We start from the raw sequence: 25,018 nt of genomic DNA, 5'->3' as shown, positions 1-25,018 counted from the left end.
TAAGACTTATTTTTAAAAATACTTAAATTTTATTTTTAATATTCGTAGATAAGTAGTAATTATTGATGGTATATACAAGTGATTTCAGTGATATTTTGGTGATAAAAACAGTAAACGCTAGTTGTAGTTTTCGGACATACTTGTCCTTCTAGTATAGGTATGTAATATGTTTGGCAAACAAAACATCAGAATATAAAACCCTTCTTTTTCAGATGTTCTGTTGATTCAGTCCTCGTGAGGGGTCGAGGTGGACGATATTGAAAATTCAACTTTTATTGCCTGGAACTTATTGAATTAACTTAAGATCACTTAGTACAAGTAGCATATTGAAATGGCGGATGACTTTTATTTCAATATGCTACTTTACGAATCAATTTTATTACTTTCACCATTTTTCTTATTTATTTCTTTTATTAGTCAATGTTTTTATAGAACCAGATTAATTTCTAAGTCACAAAATAAACGGTGCCTCTTTTAGGCATAAATTATTATTGCATCACTTATTATCTAACACAGAAATTTTGACATATTAAATGCTACATGAGAAATAGTTGTAATAAAGACGTTTCTTTCAAAAAATTCATCATCTACTAGATTTGCTACTTAAGTTTTGAGGACAAGTAAAAACAGATATTTATCCTTGAAAATGGATTTATTATTAAGTAAAGTACTTTAAGTAAATCACAGTTCATAGTTTAAAAAATCTTACAAAGAAGTAAAGATTTCTAGATTCCGATTTTTCAAAACCTTTTCGGTCCAATCCCACCATCATCAGTGAACCATTTTAAGATTAGTTGAAACTAGCTGCGAAAATAGGTGTAAAAACATTTAAATTGCATGATAATCATGGTTAAATGTGACACTTGGTCGATGTTATAGGATTTCACCTAAAAGGAACATACGTCTTACCTTTCGAGCAAGGAAGACTGGACCGAAAACATTTATTATTCTTCAAAATACTCTCCATGGAGATCGTTATACTTTTGACATGTGTCAAAATAAAGGTTCGAAGTATTCTTCCACTCTAACCAGATATAATTTTAAAACACGCGCTTTAATTGCGCCAACCACTCCTTCAAGGACCTAAAAAAATTGATCCCTCATTTTGTTTTCGATCTTGAATAAAAAATGTGACTTGCTACCAAGTCTTCCATACTTTCATTGCTCGAAATAATTGGTTGTTTGAAAGGTCTGCTGAGGCCCAAAACATAGTGAAACACTAGTCAGATTGGACAGTTCTGTGTTTTAACATGTGTTGATGTTATGTATCGGTTGTCAGAAACAGATTTTTAAGATTCACACAGTTGTCCACTGTTTATTATGGATCTTTTGTGCATATAATATGTACTTTCCAACGCGTGCCACAATTACATTCTTCAATTTTCCCTTGTCCAGTGTTGGACATAGATTTCTCTCATAAGTTTCGATTTTGTGGCTCTTGTATCCAGTATTTCTGGCAACGTTTTAGATCGTTAGTTTATCATGTTGGTGGATGACCTCTACTTCAGTAGGCATCATCTCTCGGTCTCCATTCCAGTATCTGCGTTATCCATCTGTTATGTCATTCGAGCCACGTGACCTATCCAGTTCCATTTCAGAGTTGTTATTATCATCTGTAAAGCATCATCAATTTCTGATATTCTTCGTAGCTGGCGGTTTGGAGTCTTTTCTCATCGAAGAACGCCCAACATAGCAGGCTTAATCATCCTTTGAGCCACTCGGACCTTATGCTCTGTTCTCCTCGTCATGGTCAACGTTATAGGTCAACATTGACACACATTAATTAAAAGTTTTTCTTTTAAGACATACATATTGGTAAGTCGAGCGAGTTTTGACAACATGGTTCAACTTTTCGAAGGCTGTCCAAGTCAGTCTTATATACGACAGAGAATCTCAGCGGTTTGATTATCTTTTCCTCCGTGAATCTCGGCACCTAGTTATTTATAGGCAATTGCCTGGTCTATGGATCTTGTTTCTACACATATGTTTTCACTGACTACAAGATTTGTCATCCTGGGTTTTAGACATATTGATTTTCAATTCCCATTCCCATTCTAAACAGGAAAGGTACAGCTAATTTAGAAGTTCCTTGGCTTCATCTATTTATTAGCACAATATCATCTGCAAACCTCAGATGACTAAGCTTTGCTCCGTTTATATTTATGCCTTGTCGGTCAGATTTGCACTTTTTACATATATATTCCAAACAGTTTGGGTGATATCGTGTCCCCCTGACTTGCTCTGGAATTTTTATATTTGACAATAATCCACTCTAGTGGAGGTTTGGTATATGTGTTGAATAATATTTATATACCGATACGATTCTGTCAAGGCTTCCAACATTTTTGTTGGTTTATGGTGTCGAAGGCCTTTTCATAATCCACGAATATTAAAGCTAGTGGTTTACTATATTCAGTAAACTTTTCTATTGAAGGTTTTTTATTACCAAATGATAGATTGTTACGCAGCCTTTTCTAAAACTAACCTGTATTGGAGGTCTAATTACAGGTTAACTGGTGTTACTGCTTCCTGTAGACATATTTTAAATAGTTTGGCAAGGGTACGCCATATTTTTATTTCTATATTCACTTTCAAGGCATCTATTTCACCGCATCCGAGGGACTTTGTTTTTCATTTCTGGCATTGAACTTCATTTTTTGTTTGGTGCACTGATCTCCATTTTCATTTCTCTCGAACTTCATTTTGGCGGTAAAATTTCAGATCCCTGATTAATTATCTTTGGTAATGGTCGAGTCTGGACATATTACTTGTTATTTGTACAGTTGGCTGTAAAAACTATCTACAGTGTTCATAATTTAATCTCGATTTTCAATGATTTGTTCCTGTTCTTTTCTTAGTGTCGGATTGTGTTTCTACCAATTATATAGATGCTTTTTGAAACATTACGATTGAATGATATGATAAAACATTTAGAAAAAGAGCTTAAGTCAAAAATAACGCAATCGGAAAAATCATTAACAGATGACGAGCAGACGAAATGGGACAAGAAAAGGGTTTCGTCTTCTACATAATATAATACGTTATTTTTTGTTGACTAGTGACCTTATTATATTCTCCAAGATACCTCTGAGGTAAAGGTAGATTTATCTCTCCGCCCTCTCATTGAAGGAAATGCTTTGGATTTGTATTGTGTGCTTTGTGTATTGAGACAGATATTAAAGAAGCTTCTTCTCGCCAAAGAAGTTGAGACATTGACGTGAGATATAATATAATTTACTGTAAACGCCATATAGAAAGATCCAACCTGCGTGTGCCGACTGTATCCGAAGAGGTGAACAGTGGCGTTATTATGCTTTTTATATAATTAACGGCACTGAATAGTTACCGCTGCGCTACTGACTTCGTGAATAATTATGTAAATAAGGCGCTCGGATTGAATCGGTCCGAAAATAAGGATTTGCGCTGGATCTTCGTAACTGGCGCCTACCGTATAAACTTGTAAAAAATATTCTTCTCACTAAAACGGGAAGTAAGATATTGAGATGAGGTATAACAAAACTAGGTGGGAGTAACTTTCGACACTATAAAAGTATGATATTGTAAAAAACTTATACAGAAGTAAAACACTTTACATTTGTATGTAGGTATAAAACACACACAGACCAAGTCGTTTTAACCTACAAGCACCATGTGTTCAAGTCGATCAAAGAAACATGTTGCTGTTTAAATATTAAATCTTTATCCAATGTCATCGACCTAGAGTCACATTAGAATTTAAATTTTGAAACATGTAAAACCATATGTTGATGTCACAGCTACTTTTTTAGTGTTAGCTTCAATTACAAAAGAAAGCACTGAGGATGATCTGAACGAGATCGAAAACGTCACGTTATGCACCTGTGTAAATATTGACGACATTTTTTAAAAAAATTTTAAATTAAATGTTTTATACATACATACAAATGAGAAGTATTTTACTTCTGTATAAGTTTTTTAAACGATGGTATACAGCCAACTACTGAGATTTTCCTATTAATTTTTATATGATATTGTAATTACAAGCATTCAATAATTTTTCACAATAATTTTCAAAAAATATAAATTAACTCTAAAAATAAGAAAAATGGTTTAAAGTTTATTAAGCTAGACGTTGCATGGTGCTGCAGCATCTTTTTATGTCGTTTCTATTTATTTGTTTACATTATTTATAACTTTTTAGCATGTGCTATCAACTTAGATGTCTCTACTTGCCTAAATTTAGTTTTTAGAAAAAATTTAATAAACGAATCAATAAGAGACTTGAAATAGTTTTAAGCTGTGAACCCATTCTTGGTGCCTCTTCAGTATACTCTTATATCTGGTGCAGCTTCTTAATTGTTATTTTTACTCTCCTCTGTGTATCAAAAATATTTTATCGGAATCCAAATTTGTTCTAATTTTGTTGGAGTAATACTTTTTTTGTGTAACTTGAAGTTTTATGTAAGGGAGTTTTTTTCTAACCAAAGAATGGAAAAGAAAAGTATTTTTGAAGTGCGTAAACATGTATTTTCTAGTTGAGCGCTTTCGACTTACAAAGGCATATATATCATATGAGTCCAGTGTTCAGTACTTTTTTGGGACAGTACAGGTCTTCATGAAGGGATTGGTGACCGTTGAAAAACATATTTAACAGCCCTATTCTGTAACACCATAAGAGGGAGAAGCTGTTTGTAATAAGCCTTACCCCATATGATAGTTAAATAAGACAAATGTGAGTTTACTAGAGAATAATACACCGTTTTAAGAAGAGGAAGGTTTATAAATTTAGCAATTCTTCCAATTATTGTACTGCTGGAGTTATTTTATGAGATATATATATATATATATATATATATATATATATATATATATATATATATATATAATATGTGTTATTCGCAAGTGAGTCGTTTATCTATATACAATTCGAGACACTTGGTAATGTCATTTCTGTTAAATTTAAATTTTCCAAAGTTTAACTGCACTTTGTTCTGCAAGTTTGTAATACTTCTGCTCATCTACTTTAATCGAGTCCTTTTCTACACCAGTTTCTAATTTTGTGGAATCGTTATTGGCATACAGAAGACTAGTGTCATCACCATAAAGATACAACATTGATTGTATCGGTAAATTGGATACTGGATTAAGATAAATCAGGAAAAGTGTTGGTCCGAACCTGAGGAACTTCACATGCAGTATCTTCTGCAGCACACAATTATTACATAACACTTTTTGTATTTGGTAACTGAAATACTCCCATCATTATCTTCATCAATGGTGCTACAGCCCCATAGTAGAGGCTCGACCTTTTCAAGTTTATTGCCAATCGTTGTTAGTTTGCTGGACCTATTTTTCTAGCATCTTCGTCTACACCACCCTTTCGTCAAGTTTTGTCCTACTTCTCCGTCTTCTTCCCATCGACTGTGACATAAATATTCATCTAGGAGGGTTGTTCTGCTGTGATTTTGCTAGATATCCTGCCCATCTTAGTCTTCCTATTTTTATGAGAGATATCCCGTCTTTACCACCAGATATCTGTTTGTCTTTGTGTTATATTTCGCAGTTATACCGATTTCACGGATGCCACCGAATATTCCTATCAGGATTCTTCATTCAATTATAAGCAAGAGCTTTTAATCTGCCTTGGAGATGGTCCATGTTTCCCATCCATATGTCAGCACTGGCAGTGTACAGTTTTTGTATATTCTTATTTTTGTTTTCTGGCTTAAGTTTATTATTATTCATATGTCTATGCAGCTCAAAACAGCACTTAGAATTATTCTTCGTTGGATTTATTCCGTTATGGAGTTGTCTTGGTCATCCGGGAGCCTAAGTATGTGAATTTGTCCACCACTTCAAAGCTAGAGCAATCCCAGATTGTTTAAGCATTGAAATAAGCATTGAATAAATTGTGTCATGGTCAAGTGTTTCGAACGCTCTTTACGACTCTAGTGATACAAATACATAGCTTAACTCTTCATCTATTGTGTTGTATATGTGTGTAATTAAATCAGTAGCAGAAGAAAGAGACTGAGCTTGAATTATGTCTAAAATTATATTGCCTGTTAAGCCATTAGCTGGATGAATCAAATAATTGTAGTTTGGTAATTTACTCATTATTCAAATATATTTGGCATGGCTGTTAAAAGAGATATTTGCCGATAACTTCCAGGGTGCTTTGAGTCCCCTCCTTTATAAAATGGTGCTACTATTGCCATTTTCATAAAGTTTGAAATTGATCCATTTTCCGAGATTTGTTGCCATTCAAGCAGTATTTTCTTGCCGCTATATTTACCGGAGGTTTTGATGGAGGTGGTATGTTATTTGCTAGAGATTTTCCTACTTGCGAAAAGTATTGATTTAATTGATTAGATATGTGATAGATTCATAGATTGAACTTTATTGAATGTAGAATTATTATGATATTGTAATTCATGAATTGTTACTGTATCATTTGTATGTTGTGAGTAATGGATAATATTATTTAATGTTGACAATAGTTTTCTGCTGTTGTTTTGTGCCTCTGGTATTAAGAAATAATTATTTTTGGTTGAGCCACTGCATCAATGAACTTTTTTTGCACAGATTTATAGATATCCTGCAGGAACTGGCTATTTGGAAACTGTATGCCGTCTATAGTGGGTTATTATATAGGGGCTAAGGTTATTCAAGTAAATTTTTAGGAGTTCGTCATATAAGAAATTGGGTTCATGCCAGATTTGATTTTTGTGGTGACAGATAGATTCCCGTCGTGTTTATTTTCATCACATTAAAACTTTATTTTTACATTAGAGATCCTAGTAGTAAATTGAAAAAGCTCAAATTGTAAAAGAAATTCTTTATTATCTGATGTTTCAAATTACACATCGGAAATTTATAGTGTATTCGCAAAGACACTTACAAAAACTGGTTCAGTCTCATTTTGGTTTGTTTAAAGTACTTTTAAAGATTTTGCCCCATCGTGTTAGTGTACTTAGTAAATTATTTTTTAAATTAATATTTATTTAAATTAGTAATAATTTTAAAATTCGTGGGAAGCGGTACTAAATTAATTATAGTTAACGATCTATTTAATTTTAACAATGAGGCAGAATTTTTATTTGTCCATAAATTGATGGAAATCGCAATTGAATGTGTTGATATACAATATTTGCATTATAAATGGTTTTTACGGTAAGTTAGGAATTACGTCACTAAAAGATAAAGGCAGTATTAATATGTCAGTATTTAAAATACATCGAAGCCTACAATTTTTTATGTGTACTATATATTGTGTCAAAATAAGTCAATGAAGAAATCTTGTGTGCCAAATGTAATACACCTGAAATGCATGAAAGTAATAATTAATAAACACAAGAAAATAATATACCTCGTATATTATGGGTTTGAAGCAAATTACTAACAAAAAGTCTCCTCCTCGAATATGACCTAAGTAGGTAACACATAATAAACTTATTTATGAACTTCGCTATCTAGCAATAGAGACATGTTGCGATAGATACTGCATAGAAGCAGTTAACAAACAAATAAATATGTCAAATCAGAAAATCGGGATACATGAGGATAAGGAAAACCAGAGTTAAAATATCGCGATATAAAATTGAATATCAGAAGTTTCGAAAGAGCTGTAATTACAGAAATACAGAAATATCTTACTACAAGAGGAAGGAATACGAAGCTGTTATCATTATAACGTCTGACAAAGTATGACTCTGACTCCCCTTATCCTGATCTTAACTTCTCTCATCTCATGACCCAAATACTTTTTTTTCTTACGAATATTCATTACTTCCTTTTATTTATTTATTCGTATCAATTCCTCAACTCTTGGTATTCTCTACGCCCAACTTATTTTTAATATTCTTCTGTAGGTCCACATCTCAAATGCTTCTAATCATTCACTATTTCCTGCTTTAAAATCCTGGCCTCTATTTCGTAAACCAAGGTCACTACTGCGTAGCACTTTTCTCATTTTATCAAATATAGCTCTAGTTTGTCTAGTTACCACCTTATTTGTTCTGTATGGCCGTTATTCTCATTATCTCCTTATTTATAGTCTAGCAATCTATCTAAGAGACTCATTAATATTCAACTCAGCGGGGTGGTATTGTTCCGAGGCGTATAAACATAAACAAGGGATGGTTTCATAAAACCTCATATCCCTTGTTTATGAAATTTCACATCTCGGAACAATACCACTCCGCTGAGCTGAATATTCATGACTCCCTTAGATATCTTGTCAGACCTTACAATTTTGTCATTGAACCATCGTACCAAGGTATATGCACCTGTTTTCACTTTTTATACTTTTACCTCATAGATGTTGGGCTTGTGTAATTATCTTTTTAATGTGTTAACTTTTTTCGCTGACATCTACTACCTGATCCAGGAGTGTTTTTAAGTCGTGTTTGATGTGTGCAATTAGTATGGTGTCATTGGCATAACTAATGTTAGTAGATCTGCCGTTAGCTTTTATTCCAATCTTTATTTTCTAAGTGGTTTTTGAATTATTACTTCTGAATATAAATTGAATAATAATGAGGAAAGTGTGCGTGTTGTCTAATTTCTCTGTATCCATTTCTTCAGAAATGTAGCTCCACTTCTTCAGAAAATTGTTTTCTCATTCTGACATTAACAGTTTGATTAAAATATAAATAGGTTATTATTCCAATATATTTTTTATCTATATATTTTTCTTACAAGTAGTTCTATTTTATTGCAATCGATGACACAAATATAGAATGATTGATTAAAATTCATAAATCTTTGAATTGGCGCCTTAAATCCAAATAGTGCCTCTCTTGTACCCATGTAGGAGAGGAAATGAAACAGTAAAAAAAGCCCAAAACCTACCAATTTTTGCAGTTGGACGGATCTCAATGAAACTTATTGCATTCAATTAGCAAGGGCGTTAGGAAATTTTGTGAACTAAAGTGATGATGTCGAAATGAAAATTGCATTATTGAACAAGGAAAATGCATTTTCCAAAGTGCCTTTCGAAGTGATAAAAATGATACGTGTGTAATTCAGAAATAATTGACGGAAATGAGTTCAATATTAACACGCGGGGGTTATCAGGGTCGCTGAACACGAATATTATGTCGGCGCTGGTTTCCGAGGCGTGTCCAAAATAGCCCTGGTCTCTTGGAGTTTTATGGAAAATCGATACAAAATCTGTCTCCATGGTTCCTAGTACCCAGTGTTGATCTCGTGAGGAACCTCGTCTCCTGAAGTTTTATGGGAATTCGATATAAAATTAGACCAAACTCGTTACTTGGGTATCTTGAACACTAATTCATTGATAATCGTAACAATATTTCTTTTGAAAACTATTGCTTGTTCGAATTCAAAGATCACCTTAGATAAAAAGACTGTAGAAATTTGATGTACAATTTCATACGATTTGTGTGATGGAAAAAATGAAGAAATGCAAAAATACCTAAAATGGGAGTTTTCACCCTTTCCACAGACATATTTGATCGCGTTAGGAATGTGTAAAAATACAAAATCTGATTTATATGCAATGTTTTAAAAAGTTACTATTAATACGCGCGATCCTATTAGAACACATTATGTAATTGATAAAAGAAAAAGAAGTGCTTAATTTAGTGACCTCCGCGGAGCTGTTTCGTAGAGCAGTCAACAAAACCATGATAGCCTTGATGATCGCCAACATCCGGACCGGATAAGACACTGAAGAAGAAGAAGAATGTAATTGATGGAGGTTTATTGTTTCAGAAAGTGAAATGGGCACTAGGTCAGGACTATTCCTCTATTATGACAAATTAGATTAAATACATTAGTAAGAATTATGGTAATAAATTTATCTAGCTTTTGAGGAATATGAAACTATAACAACTAAAAAATCAGAAAGAACACGACCTGTACGCCACGTAGCCTCAGCCGATGTGAATTTCACTGAAACTATACCATTAAAAATATCTCAAGAAACATGAGTACTTAATACAAAGAATTAAATCATATTGTTAAAATGCTACAACGTACATTGACTGAAGTAGGTATTGTTAGCATACAGTGCTTTACAGATGCAAACAGATGCAAATAGTAGCCACAACAATAGAAATGACAAAAAATACTTGTAAAAAAATAGTTATTGTTTCAAAAGATAATGACATACTCGTGCTACTTACTGCCCTTACTCCATCGGACATTGAAGTTTGCCTCATGAAACCTATCCGACAAAATAAACCGGAAGAATTTTATTCTTCTAAGAGTTTGGAGCACCTACTATCTGTGCAAGAAAATATTTTATTGCTGCGTGCGATAACAGGTTGCTATACGGTATCTGCTACCTTGGGCCAAGGTAAAATAAAATTTTAATACCTTTCAAAAAAATTCAGACAATATTAAATGCACAAAAATTTAAACAACGTAGATGAACTAGTTGAACATGGCGACCAACCACTTCTGGCAATGTGCAATGTCTCAGCTTTAGAAAATCCAACAAACCAGAAGAGTATAAACAGAGTACGACTCAGGGCAAAATACTCCCGGTCAAACAGCCGATGCGTTTACCCAGCACTTGAAGAGAGTTTATTTGCAGGTGCAAAACTGGCTTTATTGAGAGCAAAATGGCTTAACTCCACAGACTGGAGAAGAGGGGAACTTTAGTTCTCAGAAAAATGACACTTTTCGTAACCAAGCATCACCAGCTTGATATCTTTCGGATGCAAAACCGTTTGTGTTCTTGTGTATGTAGGAAACAGGTGACATTGCAGTGTCGAGTGCAAAAATTGTGCATTCGTTAATTGCACAAATAACGAAAAACATGAAAATTAATCGATGGACAAAGAAAATGAGACGGTGGATCAAGAAAATGAAGACATTTGTTCAAAATAGTTACTTTTTATAAAAAAAAACTCCCGAGTGACTTATTTGAACTGATTTTTTACAGAATTTGCATAAAACTCTATGAGATGAGTATCTTCCTGGGGACTAGGTATCTCGGAGACTATCGCCGACATAATATTCGAGTTAAGCGATCCCAAAAGCCTTCGAATAACGAGTTTGCACTGATTTTGTATCGAATTTCCACAAAACTCCAAGAAACGAGGCCCGTCCTGGTGCCTCGGAGACCATTGTTGGGATGATATTCGTGTTCAGCGACCCCAAAAATCCCCGAGTAGTAATGTCAACTCATTTTCGTCAATCATTTCCAAATTACAAATTTATTATTTTTCATGCACTTTAAAAAATGCATTTTCGTTGTTCAATCATGCAATTTTCATTTCCACATCATCACTTTAGTCCACAAAGTTTCCTAACGCTCCTACGAATCGAACGCAACAAGTTTTATTGAGTTCCTTCCAACTGCTAAAAAAATGGTAGGTTTATTGCTTCATGTCACGACTATAGTATTCCCAAATTCAAGCGGGATTTTAGATCTTAGATTAGATATCCATAATCATAATTAATTAAATATGATGGATTTGTCACCAATATTAAATGTACATGTGTGACCTAAAAATCTAGAAATAATTTATTTAATAAATACATGAATATTTTTTTAGTCGTGCTATTTTAAAACATAAACTAAACTGTCACACTATTGCTTACGTTTTTACTTATTTCTTTATTTGTTGAAAACATATTTTTTAAAAGTCAACAATATTCTTTTCAGTATTTGACAAAGTTACAAAATATTAGACCCATACATGGCATCTTCAAATTTGAAATATTTTTCGGTAATAACTGGTTGAAGTTTTAATTAAGAAAAGAATAAAAGGTGACGCAATTCCCAACATGTAGTAAAAGCCTTATGTACGTATTTAATGTTTAGTTGAAATTGAATTTGGATGCTTAGAATGTGCCAATGTTTGTAAACCCTTAAAGACTTAATGTATAGTACTATTAATGATAACTAAAAATGTTATATAGGTGTGCCAAATACATTGTACAATGATATTATTATATTTTGTTAACTTAATAATAAACTATATTGTTAATAATAAAAATAAAGTGTTGCATCCTCTTTCATTTATTTGTGTCACACGAATGTATGCATGTCGCAAAATATTGGTAGATGCGCGTTTATGTTAGTGCATGTTTGCTTCCTGGTACTTCAGTCTGGTACCTACATATAGTACATCCGAAAATAAGAAATACTAATATTATCAAAAAGAATCATTAGACTTCACTGAAATTAATTTGTAATGTTGCATCGTTTTTCGGGCTTATAGGCTGTGGTCTGGAATTGTTTCGTCTAGGACTAAAGCATGGCGGTATTTAAGTCGATACTGCAGGCATAACTGCCTTTCGCTAACTGAGGAACTGCTTCTCGAATATGTGCACTATTTATATTTTCCGTGTGTTCCACGGTCTCTGTGATTAGCCCAATTCCAATATCGATTCGGATCAAAGAAAGCACACGAAGGCTATAAATATTGCACATATTTGAGAAGCAACCAAGTTAACTGGTGAAAGTTATGACCACTGCACAGAGTGGTATTTTACATAAAAAGCTGGCCAAAACGAAAATTTCAAAAACTAGAATTTCGGACCGATTCTTGTCCCCAAAGCAGGTAGTTATATGTGACGTCATCTGGTAATATCCTCACCCCAAATAACCTTCTTCTTCTTCTTCTTCGCGTGACTAGGATTACTCCTGTTTGTCTGCCTCTTATTCTGTTTCAGTCGTTGTTGACTGTACATTATCTTGCCACCTTTTTGGTGGCCTTCCAACGGGTCTTCTGCTATATGGCTTGTTGTTTTTACAGATGTTCGCTAATCTATCTGGTCCCATTCGGTTTACATGTTCGTTCCAGTTTTTTTTTTCTTGTTTTTCTCCACCTGTTAATATTTTGAATTTTGCATTGTTCGCGTATACTTCGGTTGGTTTGTCTGTCTCTTAATGATTTGCCCGCTATTGATCTTAATACTTTCATTTCGATATTGTTGATTTGTTGTTTCGTCTTTCTTGTATCGGTCCTTGTCTCCGCTGCATATGTTAGGATTGGTCTTGTATACTTTCATTTTGCTTTCCGTGGTTAGATATTTGTTTCTCCATATGGTTTCCCGGAGGCAACCGCTTACTCTTGCCGCTTTTGATGCTTGCCTTGTGGTCTCTGTTCTTATATCCCTGTCACTAGTGATCTCTACTCCTAGGTAATTGAACCCAAATAACCTAACCAACTGCTTGGTTTAACTGCACTTCTGCTGACCTCTTTAGAGCAGCGGCGTCGAAAGTGCGAATTGCCATGATGGTTGCCAACCTTCTTAGAGGAAATGGCACGTGAAGAAGAAGAAGAACCTAACCAAACAAATTTCAAGACACCAGCATATTCTAGTCTAATTTCAAGACACCAGCATATTCTAGTCTAAGCCTCAGATTCGTTTTATAATTTTAAACTGCTGCGTTAGCCTTTTTTATTTTTCTGTACACCGAACCAGGGCTTGAACGCACATCCGCTTAACCATTCGACAGTGAAGCGAATGAGAGTCGGCCGCCTGACCCGCTTGGCTATCTGACCGACTGACAAAATTGGTATAGACAATTTAATAGCCAACGCACGATAACCGAGCAGGCCACAAGAAGGATCCCCTAGGGTGCTCTTTTCGGTGGTGAATATATTTTCGTCGCTCCCTTCGCTCTGCGGTATATGTTAATGTCATCGGCATAAGACGCAAGATGTATTAGTTTGTTTATTAGGTGATTGACGCTTTTGACATTTAGTTATCGTAAGAGCCAGATTGAAAAGTTTAGCTCTTTGACTATTTATAAGATTTCACTAATTGTTTATTCTGTATGCGAACCCTTGCTTTTGTTGAGTCTATCGTTGATTTTTCTAGTCAAATATATTTCGAGGGGATGTTGTTTTTTGTAGCTGTTATATAACTAGCTTTCCTAGATTGGGTCATAGGATTGTTTGAAATCAATAAAAATATTATGAATTGGTTTTCTCAACTTATTTACTCAATTTATTTAGAATTTAGTTTATAGGAAGAGCTGATCAATTGTCTTCTTACTTATAGAGTGGTGGTTTTTCACTATAAAATAGTAAGTAATAGTAGGCGGAAGAAAATATCGAGATGAATATTTTTCTCAAAAAAAAACAGCATTTTATAAACAACTGTATAAAATAAATAATTTGTCTAATCAAATGTACACTCTACATTTACTTACGCAACAAGTGTTCCAAGGTAACAAAATTGTAATTACATTTGTAGCAATGGGCCTATGGGCTAGGCCGAATTTTTTTTTATAGCTTTCCTCTGCAGTCAAGGTATCTTAAACGTTCTTTAATTTTATCTATTACCTTATAGTGATCTTCTCATGTGAGCTTAAAGTAGCTTCTGATTTGTATTGATGTCTTATATTTAGTAGGTTTCCTTAAAATCAGTTTACGTTACTTCTTTAGTTACTTATTACAATATCAACCTGTGTGTTGTCTAGGTTTATTTTCCAGAAACTAACTGCCATTATTGTTAAAAATTTTAATGTTACCTAAATCCTTAATGCGATCATAAATATTATTACAATATATTTATCGATTGCAAATACAACATTGTTGTCAGCAAATATGCAATAATCTACTCGTTTGTTGGAGTGCTTCTACTTGTGAATTATATTATTCAGGTCATTACCGAAGTGAGAAACAGTTTTTGTCGAAAGGTTTGGTATTTTTATTTAATCTGTGTGTTCTCTATTTTTTTAGATTTTAAGTTTTTTGGCTTATAAACAAATTGAATATCTAGGTAACTATTAGCTTAAATTAAATTCAGTAAATGGTGTTGGAGAAAAGACTCGGCAAGACGGTTCTTTTAAAAGAAAAAAAAAAGTTGAATTACGAGCAGTAGTTCCTGAGATACAACCGGTCAAAATTGACCAGTATTTGCGACGAAGTTATAAACAATAGAATGATAATCTTTGAACAATTACAGCCTCCATCTTTTCCTATCTCTCCAATCTCCCTCTTCTAAGCCTCTAGATTGCATTGTTTTTGTAATTTCTCTTCTCCAGGAATTTGGTGGTCTTCCCCTTTTCCTTCTTTCTGGTGGAACATACATTAAGGCTTTCTTTGGCCACCGCTCCTCCTCCATTCTCATCACGTGACCATACCATTGTAATTGCCTTCCTTGTATTCTATCTGAAAGAGTATCTCTAATTCCTGTACGGTTTCGTATTTCCTCATTCCTGATTCTTTCCATTCTCGATACTCGACATGACCTTCTAAGATAATCCATTTCCACAACGTCTACTTTATCTCGTTCATTCTTTGTCATCGTCCAACATTCGGCACCATATGTGGTAATTGGTTCTACAATTGCTCTGTATACGCGAAGTTTGGTATGCATCTTTATTTTATTAGACCACAGTAATGAATTCAGTATTCGGATGCATTTTTTCCCTTGGGTTATTCGGTTTTGTACATCTATCTTAACTCTGCCATCTGCTGATATGATGCTTCCTAGATATTTATACTGGTTGCAGCCTTTTATGACTGCGTTTTCAAGCCTCAGATCTGTGGTATTTCCTCCAAGTTTTAAATATTGTGTTTCGCTTATGTTTACAGTAAGCCCCCATTTGGCATATTCCTCAAATAATTTTCGATTCATATAATTTATATCTTCCTCATCGGTTGCAACCACCACCTGATCATTTTCAAACAACAATGTATACAGAGTTTCTTGTCCCACTTCGATGCCCATAAATCTACATTTATTTCTTCAATTCCTCAATGCTTCTTGGACGTATATTTTAAAGAGTGTCGGTGACAAACAGCATCCTTGCTTTAGGCCTTTAGTGACTCTAAATTCATTTGAGGTTCTGGTTCCAATTTTTACACAACTAACTGCATTTTCGTACAATTTATATATCGCTCGGATATACGTCGAATCCAATCCGGACCTTTCGAGGACCTCAAACATTTTCTTTAACGGGACAGTATCATATGCTTTCTCAAGGTCTATAAATACCAAATGGGTCTCTCTACTTCTTTCGACACGCTTTTCAATTATTTGTCGTAGGATAAATATATTATCAAGGCAGGATCTCCCGGTACGAAAGCCGCTTTGTTCTTCAATATCTTGTATCTGTCTTTCAACCCTCTTCTTTAATATTCTGCCCTACAACCGGCCCACAGAAAAATTTTCATACCTTCAAAATATGTATAACATATACATATATGTATTATAATAATAAGAACCATCGGTATTATGCGTGAAAATACCAAAAAAATTAGGTTGACGAAAATTGAATTTCAAAGTTCAAAATCGTATACGTAAAAAATGTATTCTCTCGGCTTCCAATGGAGAAATTTGAGAAACAAAACTAAAGATGCTTTAGTTTTGTTATAAATAAATTAATTTAGTTATACTCCAGTTGTAAAAGCCGAAAATGCTACTAAAAATCATACGAACAAGCTGAACTTTGCTAAGAATGTTAATTTTGGGACTCCAGAAAATATGCAAAAAAGTTTACTACTCCTACCCCGGGTTTCCCATAAAACCACCCCTCCGGGCAGGAGGGAAAAAGGGAAAAAATCTATTTACCAAAAATCTGTGCGTTGTAGAAAAAAATATTTCAAAAATAAATAACTGTTTGTCTCCCCTGGTCTAAGAAGATGATGCCAAGAAGGTTTTACAAGGTATTTTTTAAAGTGGGCATACACCTTGTATATTTAATAGTTTATAAATATTACAAGTTATTAAAAATTGTCTAAACACAGCAATAGTTCACTAACTATTGGTTCGTCTCTTGCAAGTATGTTTCATTAAAAATAATGGTATGGAAATTATTTAATATAAAAATGTCAGAACAGAATAGTTTCAGAACCAAACATTATGATAATTATTTATGGAGCAATCGGTAACGTATGTGCAAAGTAGGTTTTCAGATTACTATTACTTAGTACTATATTAAGGCGCTGCATCATTATTCGTAACAGCCTCTTTTTATTTACGTCAACGTGCGAAAGGTATATATCTCTCATTCGTCTATTTTTGTAATCAGTATGCGATGTTCGCCTATGTTTGTTCTACTTTTTTATAAAATCCAATATTTCCATTCCATGGTGGAGTAGAAAAAAAATACACAGAAATAATCATTCCACTGGATTATAATATAGTACATATCTGAATTTCAGTTTAAGGTGTCAACATAACCAGGTATGGCGGGGTCAAGTTAGACCTTTGAATTTTTTGTGTAAATAAAACAAAAAGTAAATATGCAAAAGTGAAAAAATAATATATTGTTAATAATAAAACTATAAAAACAACATATATTACTACGGATGTTTCAGGAACAAAATATACAGGGTCAGTAATAAAACTAGATGAATGTTGAAAATCTTGAAACAAACAAAAAAAAACACATTATTGCGTCGAAAATAAAGAATTCTCATTTAGAAATGTTCAAATATCTTTAAAAAATTCAAATCAAAATTTAATGTGTGAATATAAACAAATCAACAAACAAATTGCTAATCCTTACATATATTACAAATATTTGTTTTGATATAATGATTTTTACATACGAACCCTAACAACTAATATCTTGGAACAAGCAGTTATTTTGCGAATAAAATACCAATTTACCGAAATTCTTTTATTTTAATTTTTTCAAGTGTAAATATGAAATTAACAACATTTTTTTATTGTGTATGGAATTATTTTTACAGTTTAATTATATATTTTGTGTTGATTAATATTTAATTAATTGTTTGATAGCGAAAAAATGCTGACAACTAAAAATTGGAACGAGGTTTTTAACAAATTAAAATAAAAAATAATAAGGCATAACGTCGCCCTTAGCTTGAATAACAGCCTGAACTTAATTGAAACTATCCCATATTTCTTGTAATTTAGCACGTAATTGTGGTAAAGTACGCTGAGGGTTATTTCTTAGGCGTTGTTTTATTTTGTACCAAAGTGTCTATTGGATTAAGTTCCAGGATGCTAGAAGGATATGACAAAACTTTAATGTTATGTTATCCCATACATTTATTGGTAGATTTAGCCGTGAGGCTCCGTTCTGCTGAAAGATGTAATCTCAGGATAGATATAACTTTGCCGCACTTGGTAGAAACGAATATTCAAGGATATTTTGATATTTTCCTGCGTTTACTATGGCCTCAATAAAATTTATGAAGTTCCCAACCCTTTGGCTGACATACAACCCTACCCCATGATGCCCAGTAGAAATTTTACAGTTCTTTTGAGAAATCCTTATCGAAAAAGGTTCCTAAAAAAACTTATGGAATGCTTCTGTTTTTTCCCGAATCACACGCTTTCGATAATCTTCCACGCAGACATCAAATTTGCTTTCGTCGCTATAGATAACTTTGTCCCAGTTATGTTTGGTCCACGAAAGTTTTGATTTAGCCAAATGTAACGATTCCTTTTTTGACTTTTTGTTAACTATGGTTTTTCTTTATCCTACTCGAATAAATCAAAAAATAGAAAATTTATATCGCAAAGAAGAACCTATCAAACATGCCTTATAAAAACTAAGACCGCTTTTCTGGATATATTTGCGACAGGATTCTCTGGAAACATTCATCCAAGTTTCTCTATTTCTTCTAACAGTTATTGCTCGTAGTGCATTACTTCTTCCCGACTTACGTATTCTAATTAAATGCTTTACACTCCTTTTAGAAACAGCTTTTGAACGGAATGAGCTTTTGCCGCAAACATCAATACTGGCAGTTTCACCATATTTCTTAATTATATTAAACACAGTAGTTGTTGCTACAGTCAATTCACTGTAAATTTCACGCATTCTTTTCCCTTCATGGTACTGATGAATAATAATTTCTCGAACTTTTGTATCAATAGGTTTTCCACGTGCCATTATTATATTTTACTTTTAATAAAACTGACGGTTGTCTTTATTCATACTCAAATACGCGTGAAAATTATTGTTGACAACGCACTACCTACTCGTATGTTTGATTTCAAAGCCTTCTTTGTGCCAGGCTGATAAAATTCAAGAAACATGAGGAAAAGCAAAAAATATTCCAATATAGTCAGCAGTTTTCCATTATCAAACAATTAAATAGTAATCAATATAAAATATATAATTAAGCCGCAAAAACACCATAAAAAACGGGTGTGGCAGTCCAGTGGTACTGCCGGTAGAAGTTATACTTCCATACACGCGTTCGCCGTTACAAATTTATATGGGAGTCAATCTGCACAATCATTACATATGTAATGCTATAGGTAAAAGAGAGCAGAAAGAGAAGCAGAATCAGGAATATAGGTATATGGTGCATCGTTTGCTGTATATAAACAACATTTGACCTGTAATAGGAGTATAGTAAATGAAGAATTGAATCAATATTTTGATGAAAAGTAATGGAAATAAAATACCATTATTACTAATGTGCATCTATGGAGTCTTGGACAAAGAAGTGAGAAATCAAGTACAAAAAGCAAATAGACTGACAGGATTGATTAATAACACTATATGGCGAAACACTGAGATGAAGTCAAGAAGTTATAAAGTCAGTGTAAGACCAATAATGGCATATGCCTCAGAAACAAAACCCGACACAACCACAACACAAAGGCTACTTGAAACGGCAGAGATGAGAGTGAGATTGCTGAGAAGTGTTACAGGAAATACGCTGAGAGATAGAAAGAGAATCGAAAACATTAGAAGAAAATGTACCGTACAATGTATAAGCGAATAATTAAAATGGAATAACCCCATAAGCAGAATGAGGGAGACCCGTGTCATCAAAATAGCAAGAGGTAAGTCACCAGAAGTATTGGACAGCCGGGCAAAAGCCGGATTGACAACCTTCCATAGATGTATTAATTCGCCAATGAACAAGCAGAATTGCTTATAAAGAATAAGAAGAAGAAATTCAATAGGGTTCGACCTTGGACCAAGCTTTGGAACAAGTATCAAGTTTTTAGGATTTTTCCTTTATAGTTATAGCACATAAAGGGAGAAAAACAGACAGACAATAATCAGTCCTTAATAATAAATAGTAAAAGGGTCAAAAATTTTAGTATATAGTTTGTTCTCATAAATTGTGGAGATAATTACAACATATTAAACTTATATTCTAGCGAAAATGAATGAATTTATTCAATATGCTAACGTGAAAAAAAAAACGAAATAACCCAAACAACTCTTTTCTGAACCTTAAAACTTGAATTACTAAATTTTTAGGTAACTGAACTAAGCCTCAGCTTTATTAATAGCGTCTTGGCGTCATTTTGTAAGATACTTTTAAATGGGACCATGGAGAAATTAATATATTATTTAAAAGCACTTGTATAAATCATTAGGTCCCTGGATTTTTTTGACTCTTTGTGGCAGCGTGTTAAAGTCCCCACTAAATTGTGAAAATCTTATTAAATTAACTCTCGGTGAAAGAATAACTCTTTTTTCCACGATGGATGTCACTAGTATCATATATATGCCAAAAAATCTTAATTTAAAATAAAATCAACCTTTTTGAGATTTACCTCCATACATATAAACATATATATAAAAGAAATTTAAAATAACAATCATTATATTTGTCCCTTTCATCTCTACGCCCATGGCTATTATATGTACTAAATATTCAATGATAAATAAAATAGTTTGGAAAATTAAATAATGTATAAAATTATCGAAACAATATTAAAAAAGATATTATGATTTTTCCATTCTTTGATTTTTAAAACCAAAGTGACAAAAATCAGAACATAATAATTAAAAAAATATATTCCCTCATTGGGATCGAACTCGCGACTTCTGGTTATAAATACCGCGCTTTAACTCATTCGACCAGTTACCTTAAATAATAAGGTAGCTAATCAATGTCATTATTTGGCAAGAACATTATTAAGATGTCAGTTTTTTGGTTGTATTTTGTATTTGTGTTTATTTATTTATTGTATTCCAAAAATGAAAAGGTTATTACGAATCATAGAAGTTCCAGGAAGAATATTTATTTGTAAAAGACTTTGGCCAAATGTATATATCTACCGAATTAATATAAAATAATAATAATATTAATAAATATTAAATATATTTACAAAAGGAACATTTTTATGAGAGAAAGAGAGAGAAAATATATTTTCTGTCTCTCTCTTACCTATATCTTACATATGTAATGATTTTGCCGATTCACTCCCGCACAAATTTCCATCGTTGAACGAGCGTATAGAAGTATAACTTCAAAAATATTGTTAATTTCATATTTACAATTAAAAAAAAATTAAATAAAAGAATTTCCGTAAATTGGTTATTATATTCGCAAAATTGTTTCAACATATAGTTGTTAGGGCTCGTACAAGTGATTGTTTGATATTATTACGTGGACAAATATAACATCTTACACGTTTAGATGCTCTCTCAACGGGTCTATCTTGGTCTTGGTTATCCAAATTGGTATATCCAATATGTTATTCTTAATAGTCACCCGATTTCAATGAGCTTTTCACACCCATAGAAAATAGCCCAAAAAAATTTACTTGTATGAAATAAAATATATAATACAACCTTTTAAACTTACTTTTACAAAAAATTTTATTTTACACACGATTTTGGACATAATTTCTACTACAAAAATTTCCACAGGTATTGAAATAATAATAAGTTTTTTCGGATGATGCGTACGCCATAACTTAAATTATGTTACAAGGGTTACTACGGCTTAAAAGAGTTAATGCGTGCTTTTATTTCTTGTTAGATTATGTGGTTCCATTAAACTAGGTCCAGAAGGATGAAAAAAGGCAAAATCTTGCTTCGGGACACGTGGTATAGTGTAGATCTATAATCTTTACAAATTACTTTTAAAAAAGTCACGCAAGTTGAAAACTCAGTTCGAACCTAACTTTAAATAAGAACACTTATAAAGTGGGAATGAAAGGAAGGAATGAAGAAATCCTCATGCAACACTTTACATACGGCTTTTATGGCATGTACATGTTTCCTGCCTACAGAATTCATAAACTTCATACAAAGACGTTTCGTGTAACTGCTCTATAAGGAGCAATTTATGCGTTGACCATTGTTAACGTTTATATTTTAGTTATTTTTTCAATTGTGTAAGTTACGAACTAAATGTTGAGGAATCTGTTTATAATTGAAGTGGAACGTCGTCGTCATCATCATTCTGGCTTTACAATCGTGCGTGGGTCCAAGTATCCTCAAGAATTCTTCCAGTCACGTCTATCCATCGCCTTCCTCCGAAGTGAAACGTCGATTAGTACTAAAATTGTGTCACTCAAAAATGAATGGATTTTGACCCTTTAAAATTAAAGAAAGACAAATTCGTCATCTCAGATAATAAATATATGTGTTATAAGTTTTACTCCCATCAGTGAGAGACTGTATTATATTGGACTGAAAGGAATATGGTACAATACTCAATTATATCCGCACGTGCTCCAAGAGAAGATCAAAGACATGTGAATAGTCTGTAGAGATTTCAACGCAAAAATTGACAAAGAACCTAGCCTAAGATCGACAATAGAACAACACAGGCTACACGATATCTTAAACGATAATGGCAAAAATATCTCAAAACAATATGCTTGTAGAGTCTACGACGTTCCAACATAGAAACATTCATAAACAGACTTGAATCTCTAATGACAACTCCACACGGAACCAAATTGACCACGTAATTGTCAATGCTAGACATGGAAGTAATGTTGTGGATGTAAGATGCCTAAGGAGAGTAGATGGAGATACAGACCATTACCTAGTGAGAGCAAAAATCGGGTTGAGAATATCATCACAGACACTTAAATTACAACGAACGAAGGATTGGGACAGTGGAATATCGAGAGAATTACGTACAGGAAATGAAACAACAGCTAAATATAGTAGACCAGACCAATGATGTCGGAAGCTTGTGGCAACAAATGGAAAAATCAATTACAGAGACAGCGGAATTAATAATAGAAAACGCAGGACGAGAACAAGGAAATGGTTTGATAAAGAATGGCAAGAAGGACTAAAAGACAGACAGAAAAAGCGAAACATTATGCTTCAACAAGAAACAACAGAAAGTAAAGAAAACTATACATCACGATGAGAAACAAGAAAACTAATTAGAGAAAGAAAAAGGAAATACGAACAACAGAAACATGAAAAAATGGAAAGAAATACACAGTCAAATAGTCCAGCTGTTTACAAATTGGTGTCAAACGAAAAGATATGCTTCAGACCTAACTGCGGGTCTGTACTTAGGAAAAATAATGATGCATTACTAATCAACGAAGAGGTACTGCTTCAAACATGGCAGGAATATTTCAAAAATTTACTAAACATACGTCAAGAGGAAGAACATGGAGAGGATGTATATCTTGGAGTGGACCCACTGGTATAGGATCCAAAAATAGACGAAACGTTGCAAGCAATTAACAAATTGAAGTACGCAAATCTCCAGGCTCCGACAATATACCGGCCGATTTCCTTAAGTACTGATGAGAAACGTTATATAGATAATTATACAAACTAATAACACACGGAAACTTTCAATAAATTAGAGATGAAGGCAAAAAATCCCGTGTAAAGGTAAATGAAGAGAAAACCAAATATATGTGCATTAACATACAAAAGAGACGAGATAGAATAGGGCAAAATGTAACAATAGACCCATATAACTTTGAAAGAGTGGAGAGTTTTAAATATCTAGGAGCGACAATCACCGCAGATAACGATATCACGGAAGAGATAAAAGGGGAATTCAGGCAGCAAACAGATGTATGTATATCCTCCACAACAGTAATAAATCCACGAGCCTAACACGTACATCAAGAATTAGGATATAAAAAACAGTGATTAGACCGGTGCTAATGTATGGGTGCGAGACGTGGTTACTGAGAAAATCAATGGAAAATCCTTAGAAGAATCTTTTGACCTTACCACGAACCGAACACTAGAGGTCAAACATATGTATAGAACTAGCGATGTAGTCCAAACTATTAAATCCGAACGTCTAAGATAGGCTGATCGTGTCCACAGACTCCGTAATAACCGCCTTACCAAATTAATCTGGGAGGAGGCCCCGACAGGGGGAAAGCCCTTAGGACGTCCACGAATGCGATGGAGAGATAACATTAGGATCAGATTTAAGAACAATCTAAACAATCTAACAAAACTATCATGGACGATCATTCGAGATAGAAGCGAGTTGTGCAGTCAGCCAAGAACAGCTCCAGGTTGTAGTGTTACGAGAAGAAGATAATGAGTGATAAAGATAGTTGCCCTCAGGTATAAACATCCACTTAATGCCCTTGGTACACAAATCACTATAATATTTAAATAAACAACGTAATATGAAGATCAGTTGCTTTAATTTTCCTATGTTCTCTCGTAAACGACCACTCCTCTTTAGCGACCAGTTTTTTATTCCTCGAGATGGTAAGGTTTTACTATATACAAGATAACGATGTAAATGCAGGTGTTTTCTTTGATACTTTTCTGTCCGTAACGTTTATTTTGGTTTGTCTGAGATTGAATCCTATGTCATGTTTTCAAGCTTTATTTTATATTGTTGATAAAGGGATTATTTAGCTCTGTAGACCTTTTCCTTGCGATCTCAAAAATCTTTTGTTTATCTCCTTCATCTATGTCAGCCTCTTGTTGAGGCTTTACTTCAACAAGTACTTCAACATTCTGGCCGTATTGGTTATGCTAACTAGCTATCACATTTTTCGCTCCTTAACCAGTTTCAACACGGTTTTTGTTCGTTTGTTTCTGCCCCACTTATGTTTCACGATAAGCTTAGGGTTGGATGGTCACACCTGAGTGAAAATAGCCTGATACATGGAGTTGGGCCGTCCTTAGCTTCCACTGGATCGTGCTCAGAATTAGCGGCCTTAACCGGGTGCACAATGCACCCCTCCACCATAACAAGGTTTCATCGGCTCTCGAATTTCCGAGCACATTGTACAGCGACAGTAAGAAGCTGGAGTTCTCGAAAGAGTACATATTAGATGGGTGTATTACTACTACTATTACATAGTATTACTGGCAATTATTTGGATTTTCTCTCCATTAGACAATATAAGTTTTGAATTGAATTCTAACATTAAGGGCCGGTTGTTCGAACGCTAATCA

At 33.6% G+C, this 25,018-nt stretch overlaps 1 protein-coding gene across 8 annotated transcripts in view; it reads left to right on the top strand.

The window, feature by feature from the left end:
* Positions 1–25,018, top strand: part of dsh (Segment polarity protein dishevelled) — an 80,573-nt gene that overhangs the window by 24,799 nt on the left and 30,756 nt on the right. Inside the window, exon 11 of one of the 8 annotated variants that reach the window (XM_072525512.1) lies at positions 213–11,959. The exons of the other annotated variants lie outside the window; for them this stretch is intronic. Coding sequence (XP_072381613.1) covers positions 213–238 — 26 coding nt within the window. The 3' untranslated portion in view covers positions 239–11,959. Of the gene's footprint in view, positions 1–212; positions 11,960–25,018 lie in introns of those variants that run through there. 8 annotated transcript variants of the gene reach the window in all.

This window comes from Diabrotica undecimpunctata, chromosome 3 (assembly GCF_040954645.1).
Source record: "Diabrotica undecimpunctata isolate CICGRU chromosome 3, icDiaUnde3, whole genome shotgun sequence".
In the NCBI taxonomy this organism is placed as follows: Eukaryota; Metazoa; Arthropoda; class Insecta; order Coleoptera; family Chrysomelidae; genus Diabrotica; species Diabrotica undecimpunctata.
This window is presented reverse-complemented; position numbering and strand designations above follow the sequence as displayed.